The following is a 16479-nucleotide window of genomic DNA, read 5'->3' as shown; positions in this document are numbered from 1 at the left end:
CCCAGAAGCAAAATGGAAAACTTATCGCACGTTTCCCAGCCAGACTTTGCTTAGCGCTGTTTAACTATCAGTCGGCCGAGCCAAAAGAAACGGAGAGCGGAAAAACTTTCTATGTAAACAGAAGTCGTGTTGACGATGTCGTCTTTAAGTCAACTAAACCTGTTCACTAGCAACAGAGAGAGAGAGTCACTGGAAAAAGTTTATAGTTTTCAATTTAGAAAGTCAAAAGATTTTTGTTAATTTTTCTGGATCACACGATCAATATTTCCTGACCAATTAGTTAATTTGCTTATTTTTTAAATGCTTTTTTACCACTTTTATAAGATTAATTTGAACTAGATTTTGGTCTCAGTGGACTTGTTGTTGAGCCCGCTATCGCTGGCGTATTTGCTTATTGTGTTTGTAAACATTGCTAACAACTTGAGTAATGCCGGCGACAATGCCAGTATTGCCACTTGCCACTCTGCCACGCCTACACCTACGCCTGCAACTGCTAATAGAGTGGCATCGAGGGAGTAAGAGAGAGGAGGGCGCAGTCACCACCGCTTCCTTGCAAGTTGTAAGTGCCCAAGTTTTTCAATTAAAAGTTGCTACCTTTTGTGTGTTACTGCGGCGGCATAACATAAATACGCATGTGTGTACACATTCTCAGTGAACGTGGGCTTATATATTTCCTGACTTTCTGCCTAATCACGATGCCGTTGATATATCAATAAACCACAGGGCCGAACCGAGGAGGATCGCCTGCATTATAAATCAGCAACAAACCAGAAACCAAACTCCTGGCAAACCAAACAAGTACGAGAACGAATACAAACAAACAAACAAAACGAACGGCAAACGACAGGTGTTGAAGTCGAGGGCATTATAAATTCATACGAAAAAATACCGAAACGTCAAACAAATTGCAAGTTTTCAGTTGCATTTCCGCAAAACGTAACTGAAATAATACGTTGCCGGCAACGCAGCAAAGTATGCAACAAAAGCTGCTGCTGTTGTGGTTGGGCTTGGGCTTGGGCTTGGGCTTTGGGTTTGTGCCTCTGCCTTAGCCGGGCCACGGGTTCTATGTATTTTCCGTGGTTATCGGATGGCGGAGCACACGGACAAATTGAAGGTAGGCCATGTAGCAGCCCGGGGCAACGTCTTCGACTTTACGGTACGACCCGACCCGCCCACCTTTTTTGCACTCCGACTACCCGCACCATCACTTTCCACGCTTTCCCGCTTGCATGACAAGTTGAAATGTTGACGGCTCACTGACATTGTCTGCCAGTGTATACGTGCCCTGCTGTATAGGTGCACTAAGAAAAATTCGTATGCTTATTATAGCTTTTAGAAAATATTTTCAAAAGTTAACTTAGGAGCTTAGGAACTTGAAACTCGCTGACTTTTAATCAGAAAGGAACTCTGTTGTGCTTCTTAGAGCAAATAATATTCCTGTTTTTTCCAGTGCACATGATTGTGAGCTGCATGCATGTATGAATGATATTGTGGCTCGACATGGCTCTGCGCTGCAAGAATCTCATACAAAGTTATGCAAATTCCGATTCCGTTGTCGCTGTCGCCGCTATGTTGACGTCGCGAGGGCTCTGCTATGTGGGCTGTGGGCGTGGCATCGGTTTCTGAGGTTTGGCATGCATAATTGTTGGTTTTTAGTTACACGTGAGCCGGCCGAACGGTCCACCCCACCTCTTAACCCCTCTTATCCCCATCAAAGGCATATTCATACATGTCATTTGTTAGCCGTAATTGTCTGTCTTGGGTGAGGCCATCATTTCGGTGATTTAAAATTAAATAATGTCATTAAAAATTATACATTCCTTCGGTTGCAATATAAGATCTTCATTATACCTAGAAAATGTTTATAAATAATTGTCTGCCTGCGGTGAAGGTTACGGAATTTCATTTGCAATTTACCAAAAATATAATCAAGGATATTATTTTTTGGTTCTCCCAAGTCTGCACATTTCCATTTCTGTTTTCTAATGGGAAACACTAGAACTCATTCAGTGAAGTAGACTAGACCATCTGTTTTGATTGGAACCCATTCATAATTCTGCGTAATTCGAAATTCCCAATGGCTATGATAGATTGTAAATCACATGCGGGCATAACAATAATCATTTCTCAGACATTTGTGTGTTTCGCACACCTAACGCCCACATAACACCCTCTTCCCAGCCCAAAAGAACTACTACATCTTGGGGGGGGTTCTATCATCAAAAAACAATTCTCTGTGTAGCGTCCGCAAAATAATGGACGTTAGGCCGCGCGTCTTGATAAGCTAAATGATAAATTGTTTTCACTCGTGACATATGTACGCCCTTGCGAGTGGGTGTAACTGTGTGTGTGTGTGTGTTTGTGGAAACTTGTTACGGATGCCAACCTCGTATGTGTGTTTGTGGGAAAGTTGTTTTGGGTTTTTCTTCTCTCTTTCAATGATAAAAAAAAAAAAGGAAAATGGAGCAGCAATGAAGAAAAAAGTAAGAAGCTGGAAAACAAGCTTGGAAAACTTGTAAATGCGCTTGGGCACTAAAGTGGAATCTAATAAGCTCACGGCTAAATGTGTTATGATGAATGACATTGTCAGCCGCACACGGAATTTAAACTTTTCTGGCCTGAGACCTCGAGCAAGGCTTATAATTGAAAACTCAAAATACTTGTTACGAGTTTGAATGGTTCTCCTTGGCGGTGGGTACTGGAATTTGATTTGGCTTCGCAGCTAATCAACTAATACTCGTACAACAGATCCGGATTCATTCATTAAATTAAAATTTCATCCCGCTCATCTGGCTTGATTGCTTTGTGCCTAAGTGGCGGCCATTCCCACAGAAGTTCCCTCCACCAAATTCCCTCATAATATTGCGGTTTCCATCACAATTGAGGCTGGCAGTCCCAATCCCAAACGGAATCGCAACTGTTGCCAACTCGGCGGCTTCTTGGCTCGCTCTGTTTGTTTATTTGCCTGCCTGACAGCAGCCAGATATGTATACCCCCATGCCAAAGTATCTGAATCTCTGAATCTGTTGGAGTTTTCTGACTCGAGACGAAATCCGCATCCGGAAACTATGTTGGCCCGCCATTGAAATTCATAAAGCATCAATGGCCCCGCAGAGCTCGTGGCTCTCTTTGTTCGAAATCATTTGCTTTAATTCAAGTGAAAAATTATTTAAATTGGTTATCAAACGTGCGGCTCAGACAGGCATCAATTGGGCAACAGATATAGATATAGGTTTAGCTTCCCATACAGATTCACAAAAAATACAGATACAGGTAAACGTGCTATAGACATCCGCATTTGTTTTTCTTCCCTTCATGCAAATACCTTTTGTTGCTGGGCTGCGGAATGGAAATACAAATGAAAATTGATTCCAACTTAAATGGAAAATATTGATCACAGTAATTTCTTGCCATTTGCCCAGGCAGATGAATTTGTAATATTTTTTTTTATTTAGTGAAAAATGTATGAGCCACATAAAATATTTCCAATGCAGATGGACAGCGCAGAATATCCATGAGGGATTTGTGAATATGCCAAGTGAAATTTCGATGCGTGTTTATGGATATTAATATTTTAAGGTCAAAACAACCGAAACCAATTTGCCATGATTGCAGTCAAGTTTTTAACTATCCACTTTAAATAGATTGCAATCTGCAAGGCACTTTTCAAATAATAAGACTTTTATTTGCATTTGATAGTTTAGTTTTTATTGTTTTTTATTATTCAATCATATTACGCTATTATGTATCTCTCTGTTATGCGCTCTTTTCTTTTCTTCATGTTTTAGGCTTACGACTAGAGGGTTCTGCACTTCAGTTTTGATTTCACTAAATATATATTTATTTATATATATATATATATATTACTTTAATCGTACTATATAATGTCACCTTGCGGCTGGCTACCGCGCCGTTCGCTTTGTGTTCTGCATTTTGTGGTTTATTGTTTTAAATTAATACCTTAACTGTCATTACAATTACGTTTAATTACATTACAAAATTTGTAGTTGGAAATGCATTTGGTTAAATGCAAAAAGAAATTATTATGTAACTAACTATGCTCGGTAATTATAATTAGAATTTAGTTAAGTATTCGTTATCGAATGACAATAAATTACGAATTTACCATCCATGGATGTGCATGTATTAGGTGTGTTTGCTCGTACGTGTGTGTCTCTCTGTGTGTGTGTGGATTATGCTATAATTTCATTATCTTTACTCATCATGATGCATATAAAAACTGCGATCCGAATGTGGATATCGATTACGAGTATTCTGGGGAATCGCGCGGGCTACGCTGTAGAAAATCTCTGGTCTACGATAGGAGTAGAAATCGGTCGTAAAACATATATCCTATATATATTTTATTTAATTATATATATATATCATATATATAGAGTGGGCAGAAAGGGCTGCATGCGATAGTTTAAAAACGTTTTTCGTATCGTTTTCTTATAATTTACACACACCTAGAAGTCTTTTTGACAAAAATACACATTTATACACGCATATACAGGGTCCTGTGAAGAGTCCTCGCATCTCGATACTCGTTTCGGGTGCATTTTGCCATACGAGCTATATAAGTAGGATACTAATTTGGCCAGTAATGCGTAGGCAGAGGCGACCGTGTGTTCCGCTGCTATTTCCGGGGTAAGCTTACGTAATTACAAAAATTACATTACTTCGGTTACGGCTAACGGTAAGTTACAAATTACAGATTACAAACTACGAATACGTTTTCCTGCTTGTACAAAAATTGCTGTTTGCCGATGCCTTTTCCTGAACATAAAGTACAACTCATACATATATATATATCCATGATATATATATATATATATATCATATCTATTTGTGTTTATGATATACGCGTGGAAATACATTAGACATTACCTACGATATAGTTAGTGTGTGTATGCGTATGGGTAATATAAGTATGTATTTATATGCAACATCCATCTGTCGTCTGAGTATTCGCTTTTTGGTTTTTGTTTGGAATTCGCTGATTATATGCATGGCCATGATTTACGTTTACATTCAATGTATGTACGTGTGTGTGAGTGTGTGCTGTGATTTGTTTTGTTTTTGTGTATGAGAATGGTTTGGTGTGACTCGCTTTTTCTTCCTTCCGGTTCCGCTTACAGCAGTAAATTTTCTAAATGCGCTGCATACTCCTCGGCTGTGTTGAACTCCAGACTTTCGCTCTCGCCGTGACTGTGACTGTTGCCGTAGCTGTGAAAAAGGACAAAATGCAGTGAAAATATTAAGAATTTATTAACAATATGCCTACTCCATTGTCTTAAATAAAAATATATAAATTTAAAGACCTAAATCAGTTTCAAAAACTAAACATATTCAAAATCGAATAAGAAACATTTTCTCCCTCTGTACAAGTGCTTGTGGCCATCAGAGGTAATGAGCAAACTTGGCAAGTAATAAAAAAGCTTAATGCCAAATCAATAAGACACGTGTAAGTACATACCTACTGCCGCCGATTTCCCGCTTCTTGCGTTTGCGATCCTGCGACAGGGCCTCAACGCAAAGGATGATCAGCTTGCTGTCGCAGGACTGGCGCTTCTGTTCGAGCAGCTTATGACCGTCCAGATTGCTGGCATAGCCAGATTTCAAATGGTCACCTGAATGCCAGGCATCGCAGTAGGTGTCCATGGAGCGCTCACCATTTGGCAGCGAACCATGCCAGACCATTTTCATGGGCCTAAAATAGGATTAAAGTATTACGATTTAAATAAGGAATTTTTAAAGAATTAATAGCAATCTTACCATGATGAATCCGTCATCACATTCTTGCCACTGAAGCTGTAGATTCGCGGCGCCTGCGAGAAGAAGCCACCTTGACCATTGAATATGCCCTTCCATGAGTTGAAGAGCACATCGCCACGGGTATTCACTACGGGCAGATCCCGGTCAGCCGGACGAACAATCGTGTCCAGATTCTGTACCCTGCGGACGAGAGTTAAGCATTTCGTTTATGTACAAGTTATTGCCAGCGCATACGAGCGGCAATTACACGCGAACAAACAAACTGCCATCAAAAGATGTCTGAAGGGCAGGTGCTGCTCCTTGCCAGCTCTTTGTTCGTTCGTTCATTTATTTATGTTTTTTGCACGGCCCCCGCCCTTCGGAAAACCCGAAACTCGGCAAAGAACTCCAACTCAGACCCCTGGTTGCCGGAAGCCTGGGTAAATAAATTGCACGAAATTGTTTTCACAAGCTTTTGTTTTCATACTTGGAGCGTAGCGCGCGCTTTTTTCGCTTTTGCTCCGCTTCAAATATCAAGATTATGCGGCAACTAATGAGTTCCCAAAGTGTCGGCTCAGCCGGGAAACGTGGCGTATGAGCAACGCCAAGCATTGAAGCAGAAAAATGCTCTGGACTGGATTTGTGGGAAAATCTTAATAGCCTGAGTTGGGAAAAACTAAACAGGAAAACCGGCCTAATACGCGTGAAAAAATCTTAAGAAAGATAAGACACACTCGCCGAGGAATCAAGTACTGTGTACTTACCTGGATGAGAGGAATGCCTTGAAGGTGCCCAGGAGGCCGGCCCGTCGTCCTTGCCGATAGCAGGCAAAGTCCGCCCCTCGAATTCCCTGCAAATCGCCGGTGGAGGGCTCGTTGAGCGCGGCCACGCGAAGCTATTCCGTATCCAAGAAAATATGGCATGAAATTAATGCGGAATTTATGTCAAGCATTTTAAGATCTAATTAATACAGAATTTAATAGCCAGGAATTGTTTGTTTAACAAAGGTCGCCAGCTGAATGAGAAGGGCAAGCGCAAACCCTGGGGGGACTATAACAGAAATGATAGGTAGGAGTAATGGATAGTAAAATATTTCAAATAATTGCCGGAGCTCTAAGGAAACAATAATAGACAGAAAAAAAAATGCCAAGAACATCCTGCAGGGCAAAAAAAAACACAGCACTCATAATGTAAAAATATAAAGAGATGTGGGTGGCAGGAGCTCAAAGGTCGGATCTCTAGCTTAATTGAAGGGGACAAGGCACAAGGATGGGTGACTCACCATTCGCGGATACCACTGGAAATGCGATTATAATTTGATTTTATTTTCAAATCCGTTAATTTCGTTTGAAGACGCAGCCATTGGATGTGGGACAAAAATATTTGTATTTTAATAAATCTAAATGGAAATTCTGAGCACATTCTAACACCGAGAGACACACAGAAAACAAAAGGAGCCCTCAACGTTCTTGACTTTCGTGTGGGATGCGAATCGTTGAGAACTAAGCTTCATGGATTAACCAAAAGCAAAAGGACAAAATTCAATCAAGAAGCGTCTAGTTATTAAATAAAGCAAAATGACACAGAAAAACACAGAAAACATATAACTTATTTAGCTAGGCAAAAGATCAGATTTCCCATCGGTTTAATGAAAATATAAAACCATCAACGGATACAGACAAAAGCAGGAAATCAGACTACACCAATTGTTCCGTGTTTAACAGAACTTCGAATGCAATTTTCGCTAATTAGAAATATTTTCATTGGCCAGCAAACAAAATCAAATTATTTATTCAACGAGTGTGTGCAAGAATCGTTGGCTATTTTACCGTTCGTTTTTGTTATTTTTTTATGTTTTAGTCGACACTACGATATGCGATATTATGGATTTAATTACCGTTTCGTATTCGGGCGCGGTTGTAAACTGCATTTAACGACAATTAATTATAAATAAGTTTAGTAGGTTATATCGATAGCATTGGCTTCAGTTTCAGTTCGTTTCACTGAGTTTAAATTGAGAAATTAGGAACAAGTAGTGTGTAAATTTGTCGTGTAATCTTGGATAAAAATAGCAGTGATAGTTAACAAAGTGTAAGAGCTGACAAATTATTGATAGTAAAATTTCATATTTCTTTATAAATATCATTTAAAATCGATATATCATCGAATAATCAGCCAGCTCTACTGTTAGTAGTGGTTTCTGTTAGGCACTGCCGGCGGGAAATGACATACAAACGGGAACATCAATGTCAGAGCTTTTCGATTTATAAATAATTCATTTTGAAATCATCAAAGTCGAGTACAATTAATACACACAAAGGGAATCCCAACTAGGACTTCTGATTTCCATTCGAAACGCTCTTAATTTTCCTCCTCATCAATGTCATTATCCCACCGACAGATACGATGCGAGTAGATGTGGAAAATACAAAGTGCAAAAATAAAAAAAAAAATAGAAAAAATGAAAAAAATGAAGAAAATAATGACAATTTTCCATCACTCACCGTTGGCGTATTGAGCAGGGGCGGTGGACTGTTGAGCAGGTTCTTCGACTGCAGATCGAATCGCATCGAAGGAGCCACCGTTGTGGGCGGAGCGGGCGTGGCTATCGGGACCAGGGTACCCAGCTGCAGATGGAGATACACAAAGGGAGAATTAAATGTGGAATCGTAATTAAAAGGCGCGGAGACAAACAAGCGTTTGACGAATTTGTAATTAATAAAACAAGAGCTCTGTGCAAATATGCTCGACAAGAGACCCTTTCAAGTAGTTAATATTTCAGCAGGAACAGAAGGCAAACAGCACCGAGCGGCACTCCACCCGTTATGCGATGATGAAATCAGCGTTGTATTGAAACTTTTCCTCAAATATTTGCATTACGTGTAGGAAAATATATGTATGTATGTATATTTGTATGTAGCGAAACTGTCCTCAGTCTTTATCGGAATCCCAAAGACCAGGAGCCTCAATTCCGTCTCCAAGCTTTTCTGCGACTATATTAGGGTCAAATTTTCGACAGCCATAATGCGCGACGGCGTCTGACAAAAGTTTTAATTACTATTTTGAACTTTAAGTAGTCGACTCGTGTACTGAAATCTAATTAGGCTGCCGCCTCGGCTACCATCTCGGTATCTCGGCAGACAGCTGTGTATTTTGCCCAGACGAATGCGAAATGCAAATGGGAACCCTAAAACACTGGAAAAATAATAAAGTTAACTTGCAATACAAGCTTTATGTAAAATATAAACTTCTGCAGGTTCTTAGATTAAATATGAAAAGTGACATGATTACGAAGGATTAACGCTGTTTTAGCAAGCGGCCACACTAACATATGTTATAAACAGTTATACTTATCTATACACACTGAGTTGTAAGCACAAAATGTTTTCCTCTCCCTTACTCATTCAGAAAGATCTGTTGAACGAACACTATGTGTGTCCCATTCGAAAGATCAGCAAAAGGCTCAGATAAAATAAATAAAGAACAGTTTGTTTTTGACACTAGAAGAGAGCAGCACGCTCATTGCGACGCCTACAAGGGAGTTGGCATTTCTGAATTTTAGTGCCCCTCGTTACCCAATTAGTCATACTGACTCGCTTGTAGTTAAGAAAAACAGAAACAAATTTTTAATGGCAATAATATTATGTAATATTTTATTTCAGTGTAGCCTGACTTCCTGACTCCCCGACTTGTTGAGATTTTGCCAACAAAGGGTCCTTTTGCTTTGGCCCGATTTTGCCATATTACTCGTCGCGCCCTGACAGTTCATGGTCCTGTGCCGGGTTTTGTTGTCAAAAGTATTTAAATGCTGCCGTCAAAGGCAAGAGATTTCGTTTTCATTCCGGGCTGCCTTATGCACATGCCAGTTGCCAGGATCCAGGATCTGGAGCCAGGCGGCCCGAAGCTGGCTCCACGCCCACCAGGCACAACCCTGCTGTGCTGGCTTTTGTGCCCTGCAACAACGGAAGCGGAAATCGAATCTCGAGCAGTTTTTTTTTTTCATTTTGCAGCTACCAAATTCTGAGAATTTGTACACTTTGGCTGAGGCACTAGTTTCCCTTCGCTTGGCTTTCATTTTTCAATTTTTTGATGACTTCAATAACGCAACAAGCAGCCGAAATTGTGACCACTTTAATGTTTAACAGGCTATTGAGAAATCGACCAATTCTGCGTGTAATTTGGCCAACTTCAGAGAGAGCTCCTAAAAATGCTGAGCCCAGCAAATTGCCAGGATGAAAATCGGGTAATAAAAGGTTCCCACAAGGCGCACAATTTCCCCTTGAACTGAGGTGAGCGAGATTAATTGGCATGTGGATTGTCCAGGGAAGGACAATAAAAAATCTTCGATTTTCGTTTAATATTATTTTTAATCTGGCAAAGGAATTTATGGCTCCAAGGAGGGTCCAGCCTACTTATCCCCCCCAAACCAGATCAACTGATGCATGTTTTATATTCCATCAATAAATGTTTTGAACCTCCGACTCACTGACTGACTGACGGACTGTCTGACTCAAATTGCCTGCCACATGCCACATGCCACATGTCTCTGGTATCTCCTTGCAGCCGTTAACCAGGAGGAGGAGGACAAGTGAAAAGCCAAGCGCAAGTCAATATAATTGAATAACGCAGATACACATACAAATTCTAACATGTTACGGGGGGGAATCCAATGGCAATCAGTCTGTACGTCTGCAACATTTAATGTGCAAATAAAAAACGAGTCGATACAAGGGCAATGCCAAACAAACCTTACTTTATGGCAGGCAAGAAAAAAATAAATAAATAAATATGGCCAAGAGCAGAGGAAGACAATCCCACACGCCTGTCTTTTCTATTTTCGCATGCATTTTTCCGGAGAAGCTTATATCCATAATGGAACAACAGAGGACGACGGAGCGGGATCCATAAAATAATAGCCACCCGCCAGCGCCTGTCATATTTGGCATTTTAAAAGTGCTACCCAAAAGAAAAAAACCCTCCCTCTGTTTGCTTAGGAGCCAGAAATCAAATCCTGGCCCTCAAACCAAACCAAACTGAACGAAAAAAAAAACGAAAAGGATTTGGCCCAAACTCACCGCAATATACTGCCAGCCCTTGTTGACGCGAACCAAAAGCGCCTCCTCTTCGGTGATATAGGCCAATGTGCCCGGTGGATTGAGGGCCGATTTCTGCGGAAAATATCAAACCAAAAAAAGAGTTTAAAAATACATGGCAGTTGCCAAATTTAACCAATCGACACCCACTTTTGTCATTTCATCGATGTTCTGGAAGGTGACTGCGCCGGGCACAATCTTCATGTTCATGTTCGATGAGGATGCCGAAAAGTAAGGCTCCTCGCCATCAACCAGCCCCAGGGTGTCTTCATGTTTGTGTGAATGTCCTGGCTGGCGTGGTGGCTCTGGAAAGGATAATTCATGCATTATGACATATAATTCAAAATCCTGCATTTACTTCAATTCTTGTTTTCAAAGTGCTAAATCACAAACAGTGAGGGAATATAAATTCTTATTTATTATTTTCTGTGTGTATTTTTGGTCGTTTCTTTTACAAGAATATTATAAAATTCGGTTACTAAAATCTTTTTGAATTTTTAATAATATAAATTTCAATAATATTCAATTCTATGTATTGTATATCATTTGTACTTTTCTAATTATAACCCAGAGTTCATGCAATGTAAATTTTGTGTCATTTAATTCATTACTAAAAGAAGACAAAATAAATTTATATTTGTGCCTTAAAAGTTTAACTTAATATTTAATCTGCACATTCACCGCCCTCTCTAAACTGACTGAAAAAGTCAAAAACTGGCCAAACTGGTAACTGAAAATGTAATATCAATATGTGTGAAGCCATGAGTTGTGGGTTTTCCTTTTTCTTTATATATTTGGCGGGGGAAAAGTCATGACGGTGTGAAAATACGCGCATAAAGAAAATGTTTACACGTTGTACTCTATCAACGGCAAATGAGTTAATGATGATGTGCAAATATGAGGAAAACTCACTTTCCCCATTGAAAAGGAGCTAACATAGTTCATGAATGGCTGGCTGGCTATGTGAAGGCATGCCGGTGAAAATGGTTGATGGGAATGGAAAGGTGTGTTTTGGGAACTGAAGGCAATTAGCAGCTCCAACGTGGAAGTCATGCAACATTCCGTAAAGGTAGGACTACAAGTACAGCTAATATGGTATGAATGGAGTTGAGATTGTAGATTTTAGTTAGTTCGATTACCGGCTGTGCCATCGGGACGATCGCGCAGATCTTGCAGTTCTCGCAGTGCTTTGAGTTCGTCCAAGGATGAGCGCGCTCCTTGAGGACGAGTACGATACAAATGACATGGATTGATATCGGTTGGATAAGTTAGGTTTGGCTCTTGGGCAAAGGATAATGCTAACTATGTACAGATATTGACCACTAACTAAGCTCACATCTCACATATATACAACAGATTTGAAGGGATATTTTGTTTCAGGATTATCTCACCTGGTCGCCCGTAGTAGGATGCATCGCCAAAGAAGGAGCTTCTCGAGTCCATGCCTGGTTCTCCCTTGGGCCCTGAAATCGATAGACCTGGGAGGCCTGGTGGTCCCGGAGGTCCTGGTGGTCCTGGCATGGGTATGTACTGTACTCCGCTGCTGTCACCATCCCCTCCTCCGGTAGAGGGCAATCCAGGAGGTCCTGGCAAGCCATCACGACCATCCTGACCTCGGTCGCCTTTGTCACCCTTGACCTGCGAACACGTTTCACAAGTCAGTATCTCGGTAGCCCTTTTGGTGATCCATCACCATTCTCTGGCCAGACAGGGGCGTATACTTGACATCGACTTTTGGCACTTACCCCTTCTCGTCCGCCGGAGTCACCTTTTGGTCCCTTGGGACCCATCTCACCCTTTGGTCCTGTCATACCAGGCCGGCCCTGTGAATCAATTAAATTAAGTCAAATAAAAATCAGGGAATAATGATAGGAAAAACCATTGAATAAGCTGAAAAGATATGTATAGAATATTATCCCATTTTAAAAATCGTTCAATTATATATTTGATATCCTTTATATCGCCTAAATGACATCAGCACGTAGCAAAGTTTGCAGATGGCCAGGAAAAATCACATTCGTAAGTGGGAAAGTTGAGAGCAAATTATAAGATCATTGGCAGCAAAAGCCGTCAGCCTCGCGTGGAGTATCCAAGTTTCTAGTGCAACGAATCGGACCAACTGGGAACAACTTGAACTGCGGCCAAAAAACTGGAAAAACTTTTGCAGTTCCAAGAGAAGAGTGCAACAGTCCTCTAGTTGCAACGCTTTTTTGTCTCTCCTCTCGTTCCGGCAATTGAGCCAAAGTTCCATTTGGCTGGCAGCTCATGTAAATACGTTGCAAGATTTTGATTTCGCGGCGGTAAACGATGCCAGTTGGCATAGAATATGCCAAAGGACACCATCGCCCATTTGGAAAAGTGCAGCACACGCGCCTGCCTTTCAATTCGTTGACTCTTTCCCCACCACCCCCTAAAAAAAGGAAACTTTGCTCCTTGCTACCATTGCTTAGCAGTTGTTATTGCCAAATAATGGCGGAAATTCTGAAAATTCTGGGTGAACTGCAATTGGAATCGTGCGATGCGCTGACTGCCATCCTGCGTCCTGAATAACCGTGATGAAAATGCACTTAAAATACTTTTCGTTTGAGTTCATTCCGCCGCTCTTGTTCCTGTTTTTCCGTGCGTCTCAACCTCCTTTAGTGCCCTGATTGTCTAGATCGCGAATGCGGCCAGAAAATTTCTGTTTGTCTCTGAACTTTCTCAACAGCAATAACATTGGAGCCAGAACTCATGGGCGTAGTTGTGATGGGAAACTAATCCTAAATTCGATTTATAAAGTTTATATCAAATAGTATAAATTTTATTACCTTTTCAAGTATAGTATTAATTATGAAACTATTTATCTTTGAAAATAACTTAATGTACATAAAAGCAGAATTTTCTCGCTACCAAAACAATATTTTCTCTTTACCAAAACTCACAGCTTTCACCCATAAAAGAATTTTGACTACGCTTCTGGCCAGAATGGGTGAAAGCATGTGAAAGTTGGTCAATCTCATGAATATGCATGCAAAAGTTCCGAGTGGCCGAGACTTCTATAGCTTTTCCCCTTTCACTTACCGAGTGGCCAATATCGCCCATGGCTCCGGGTTTTCCGGGCGGTCCAATTGGTCCAGTTGCACCCGTTCCGCCGCGCCTTCCCCTCATGCCCTTCTCGCCCTTTTCGCCCTTGGTTCCGTTGGCATTGGCCAGGCCCTCGAGTCCGCCGGGCTGTCCAGCCTGTCCAGGCAATCCCGGCAGTCCGGGCGTTCCCGGTTCGCCGGGCTCACCCTTTGCGCCACTGGGCCCGTGTGCACCTTTGTGACCCTGTTTTTCATTTCGTTGGAAAGATGGCGAGAAAAGGAAAGCAAGTGTGTGAAATGATTTACGGTCTTAAATATATGGCTACATGTGCCCAGGGGGACAGGATGGAGGATAGAGGCGAAGGTTGTACTGGGACGGGGATTGGGCCTAGCAGCCGCAGCAGCCTCTTGCCTAATTTGGCCGTAAAACTCAATTTCAAACGTTTTGTCGACGACAGAAAAAATTCAATTCAAACTCATTTTGAAATCAAATCAATTCCGAAATCCCGCACACCACACACACACGCACACACACACACACACACGAAAGCATACACACGCAAAGCGAAATTTATGCAATGGCTGGGTGACAAGCCCGAAAACACAAAACCATATTCCTTTCGGGTGGATGGGTCGTGGTCCTTTTGGTTTTTGTGTGGAAATTTGCTTCCTTCCTTCGGCTCGACTTCGACTCAATTCATCCCCAGCGAGTCGAGACGTCTTCCACATCATCAGCGCCTTAAATGGTTCGCCATAAATTCGCACGCCTGATGTTAGGATGTTGGTATTTGGGTTGGGAAATTTCAGAGGTAACTGGCTGATCCGACTGCTGCTTTCCTTGAGCTTTCCAAGCTTGTTGCGGGCGTAGACCTTGCTCCATATCGCCAACTTAATACCAACTAATGAATAATTAATAAGGCAACACACATACATAAACACACACGAGTGCTCCTTAGTTGGCTGTCTTTCAAGATCCCTCTGTGTGTGTGCGCGCGCGTCTGTTTTTTAGGCCTAATGAAACGTACCTAATTGTGCGTGTATTCATACGTTTAAAATGCTAATTTCCATATTAGTTTTCCCTGAAAATTGTAATGCAATAACTTGGGCTGCCGGCACATGCCGCCATCTCCGCCATCTGACAAATTGGGCGTGAAGTTATCATAAAATTTCAATCGATTTTTTCATAATATGAGTGTGTGGCTGTGTGTGTAAGCTCAATGGGCGGCTGTTTGCATAATTTCTTTTTATTTTACGCACGATTAATTCCGGGTGTGGCCACCAGGGGTAAACTACTTAAAAGCGACCTTGTTACACCGAGATTCCTTTGCCACATAAAGCCGCATAAATATTACTTATGTATATGAAAAGGTCGTGGATGTGTCTTTATGGGCCCAATTTGGATGTTGTTGCTCGACAGAGTAATCTGCGACACCCGGAAGCCGTCCACGTGAGAGTCACCGGTCCGGATAATTTGCACAACCGAAAGCTAAAGCCGAAAGGAAAAAACCCGGCAAACCGACAAACAAACAGACTAACAACAAGCACATTATGCCAGTCCTGCTGGCAGATTTAAGTTTTTGAGGTTGCACATAAAAGAAATACGTACTTGGTGAGGGAGGAGCGAGGAGGAGGAGGATCCTCCTTCAGTCCGAGGGTGCAAAGCCACCCCAACTAAGCTGCTAAATGGCATACAGGGTAATGGCTGGGAAGTAAGCGTCTCCTAAGCAGGATGAGCTTCCCAAATGGCCAAAACTTATTATGAAAGTAATGCCAAAACGAGAAGTGAAAAGAAACGAAACGAAATAGTTTATGAAGGGACGCCCCATTCACGACCCCCTTTATTTTCGGGGATGTGATCCACAACATGACCATATCCACTGAAAATCAAATGAGCTATAAATGCACACAAATTGGCCCCCACGACCGGACAAGAAATCAGCAGACATTTCGTCCATCGTCTCAAGTGACGCATTTCGGGGACAACTCTGCTGATAGAAATTTATGTCCCAAATTGTGTATTTCCTCTGCACAAATGACTGCGATGCCATAAATATGAAAGCAGGGAGTAGCAGAAGGTGGAGCTCAGCTGGAGCTGAAGCGTCCTGGAAAGAATTATTATTATCTATCAAAATGGGTACAATTTGGCTTGAACTCAAAGAAGTAATTTAGGAGTTTGGGGGCGTTTATCCTTTCACGGGGTTAATCGCTTGGCATTTATTAGATAGATATTTCGTTTTCGGGTAGCAGTAAAATTTTGAAAGGAGATAACAGAAAACTTTTACTAACCTTAAGTATTATTTATCTTAAGAGGAATATATAGCCTCTATTGTAAGGAATTGATTTGAAATGGTTATTAAAAGGTATTAACTGGACCATTTTTCGTTAATTTTCTTTTATTTTATGAACTTTTAAAAACGTTATTAGTAAAGTTTTATTGGGAATATTAACTATATAATTATTTCTTATGATACCTCCTTGACATCAGAACAATATCTAAAACCCATTCTATTCCTTCCTCATAAATGGAAACCTTTAACCTTCTGCCCTAAAATGCCCTACCAAACACG

General features: G+C 41.2%; 1 protein-coding gene across 10 annotated transcripts in view; it reads right to left on the bottom strand.

Annotated features, from left to right (window-relative positions):
- Positions 1 to 4808: 4808 nt before the first annotated feature.
- The window catches only part of LOC108107865 (collagen alpha-1(XV) chain), a 56261-nt gene continuing 44590 nt past the window's right edge, over positions 4809 to 16479 (bottom strand). For 5 of the 10 annotated variants that reach the window (XM_017215634.1, XM_017215635.1, XM_017215636.1 and 2 more), the window contains 12 exons: positions 13911 to 14156; positions 12596 to 12673; positions 12242 to 12488; positions 11001 to 11155; positions 10833 to 10925; positions 8262 to 8384; positions 7655 to 7681; positions 7040 to 7054; positions 6522 to 6652; positions 5779 to 5958; positions 5480 to 5713; positions 4809 to 5229 (listed from right to left, as the gene is read on the bottom strand). In XM_017215634.1, coding sequence (XP_017071123.1) covers positions 5136 to 5229; positions 5480 to 5713; positions 5779 to 5958; positions 6522 to 6652; positions 7040 to 7054; positions 7655 to 7681; positions 8262 to 8384; positions 10833 to 10925; positions 11001 to 11155; positions 12242 to 12488; positions 12596 to 12673; positions 13911 to 14156 — 1623 coding nt within the window. In that variant the 3' untranslated portion in view covers positions 4809 to 5135. The other 5 variants (XM_017215638.1, XM_017215640.2, XM_017215642.2 and 2 more) reach the window with 3 other exon arrangements.

Source organism: Drosophila eugracilis, unplaced genomic scaffold (assembly GCF_018153835.1).
Source record: "Drosophila eugracilis isolate 14026-0451.02 unplaced genomic scaffold, ASM1815383v1 contig_2088, whole genome shotgun sequence".
Classification (NCBI taxonomy): Eukaryota; Metazoa; Arthropoda; class Insecta; order Diptera; family Drosophilidae; genus Drosophila; species Drosophila eugracilis.
Note: the sequence above shows the minus strand (reverse complement) of the source record. Positions and strands in the feature narration are given on the sequence as shown.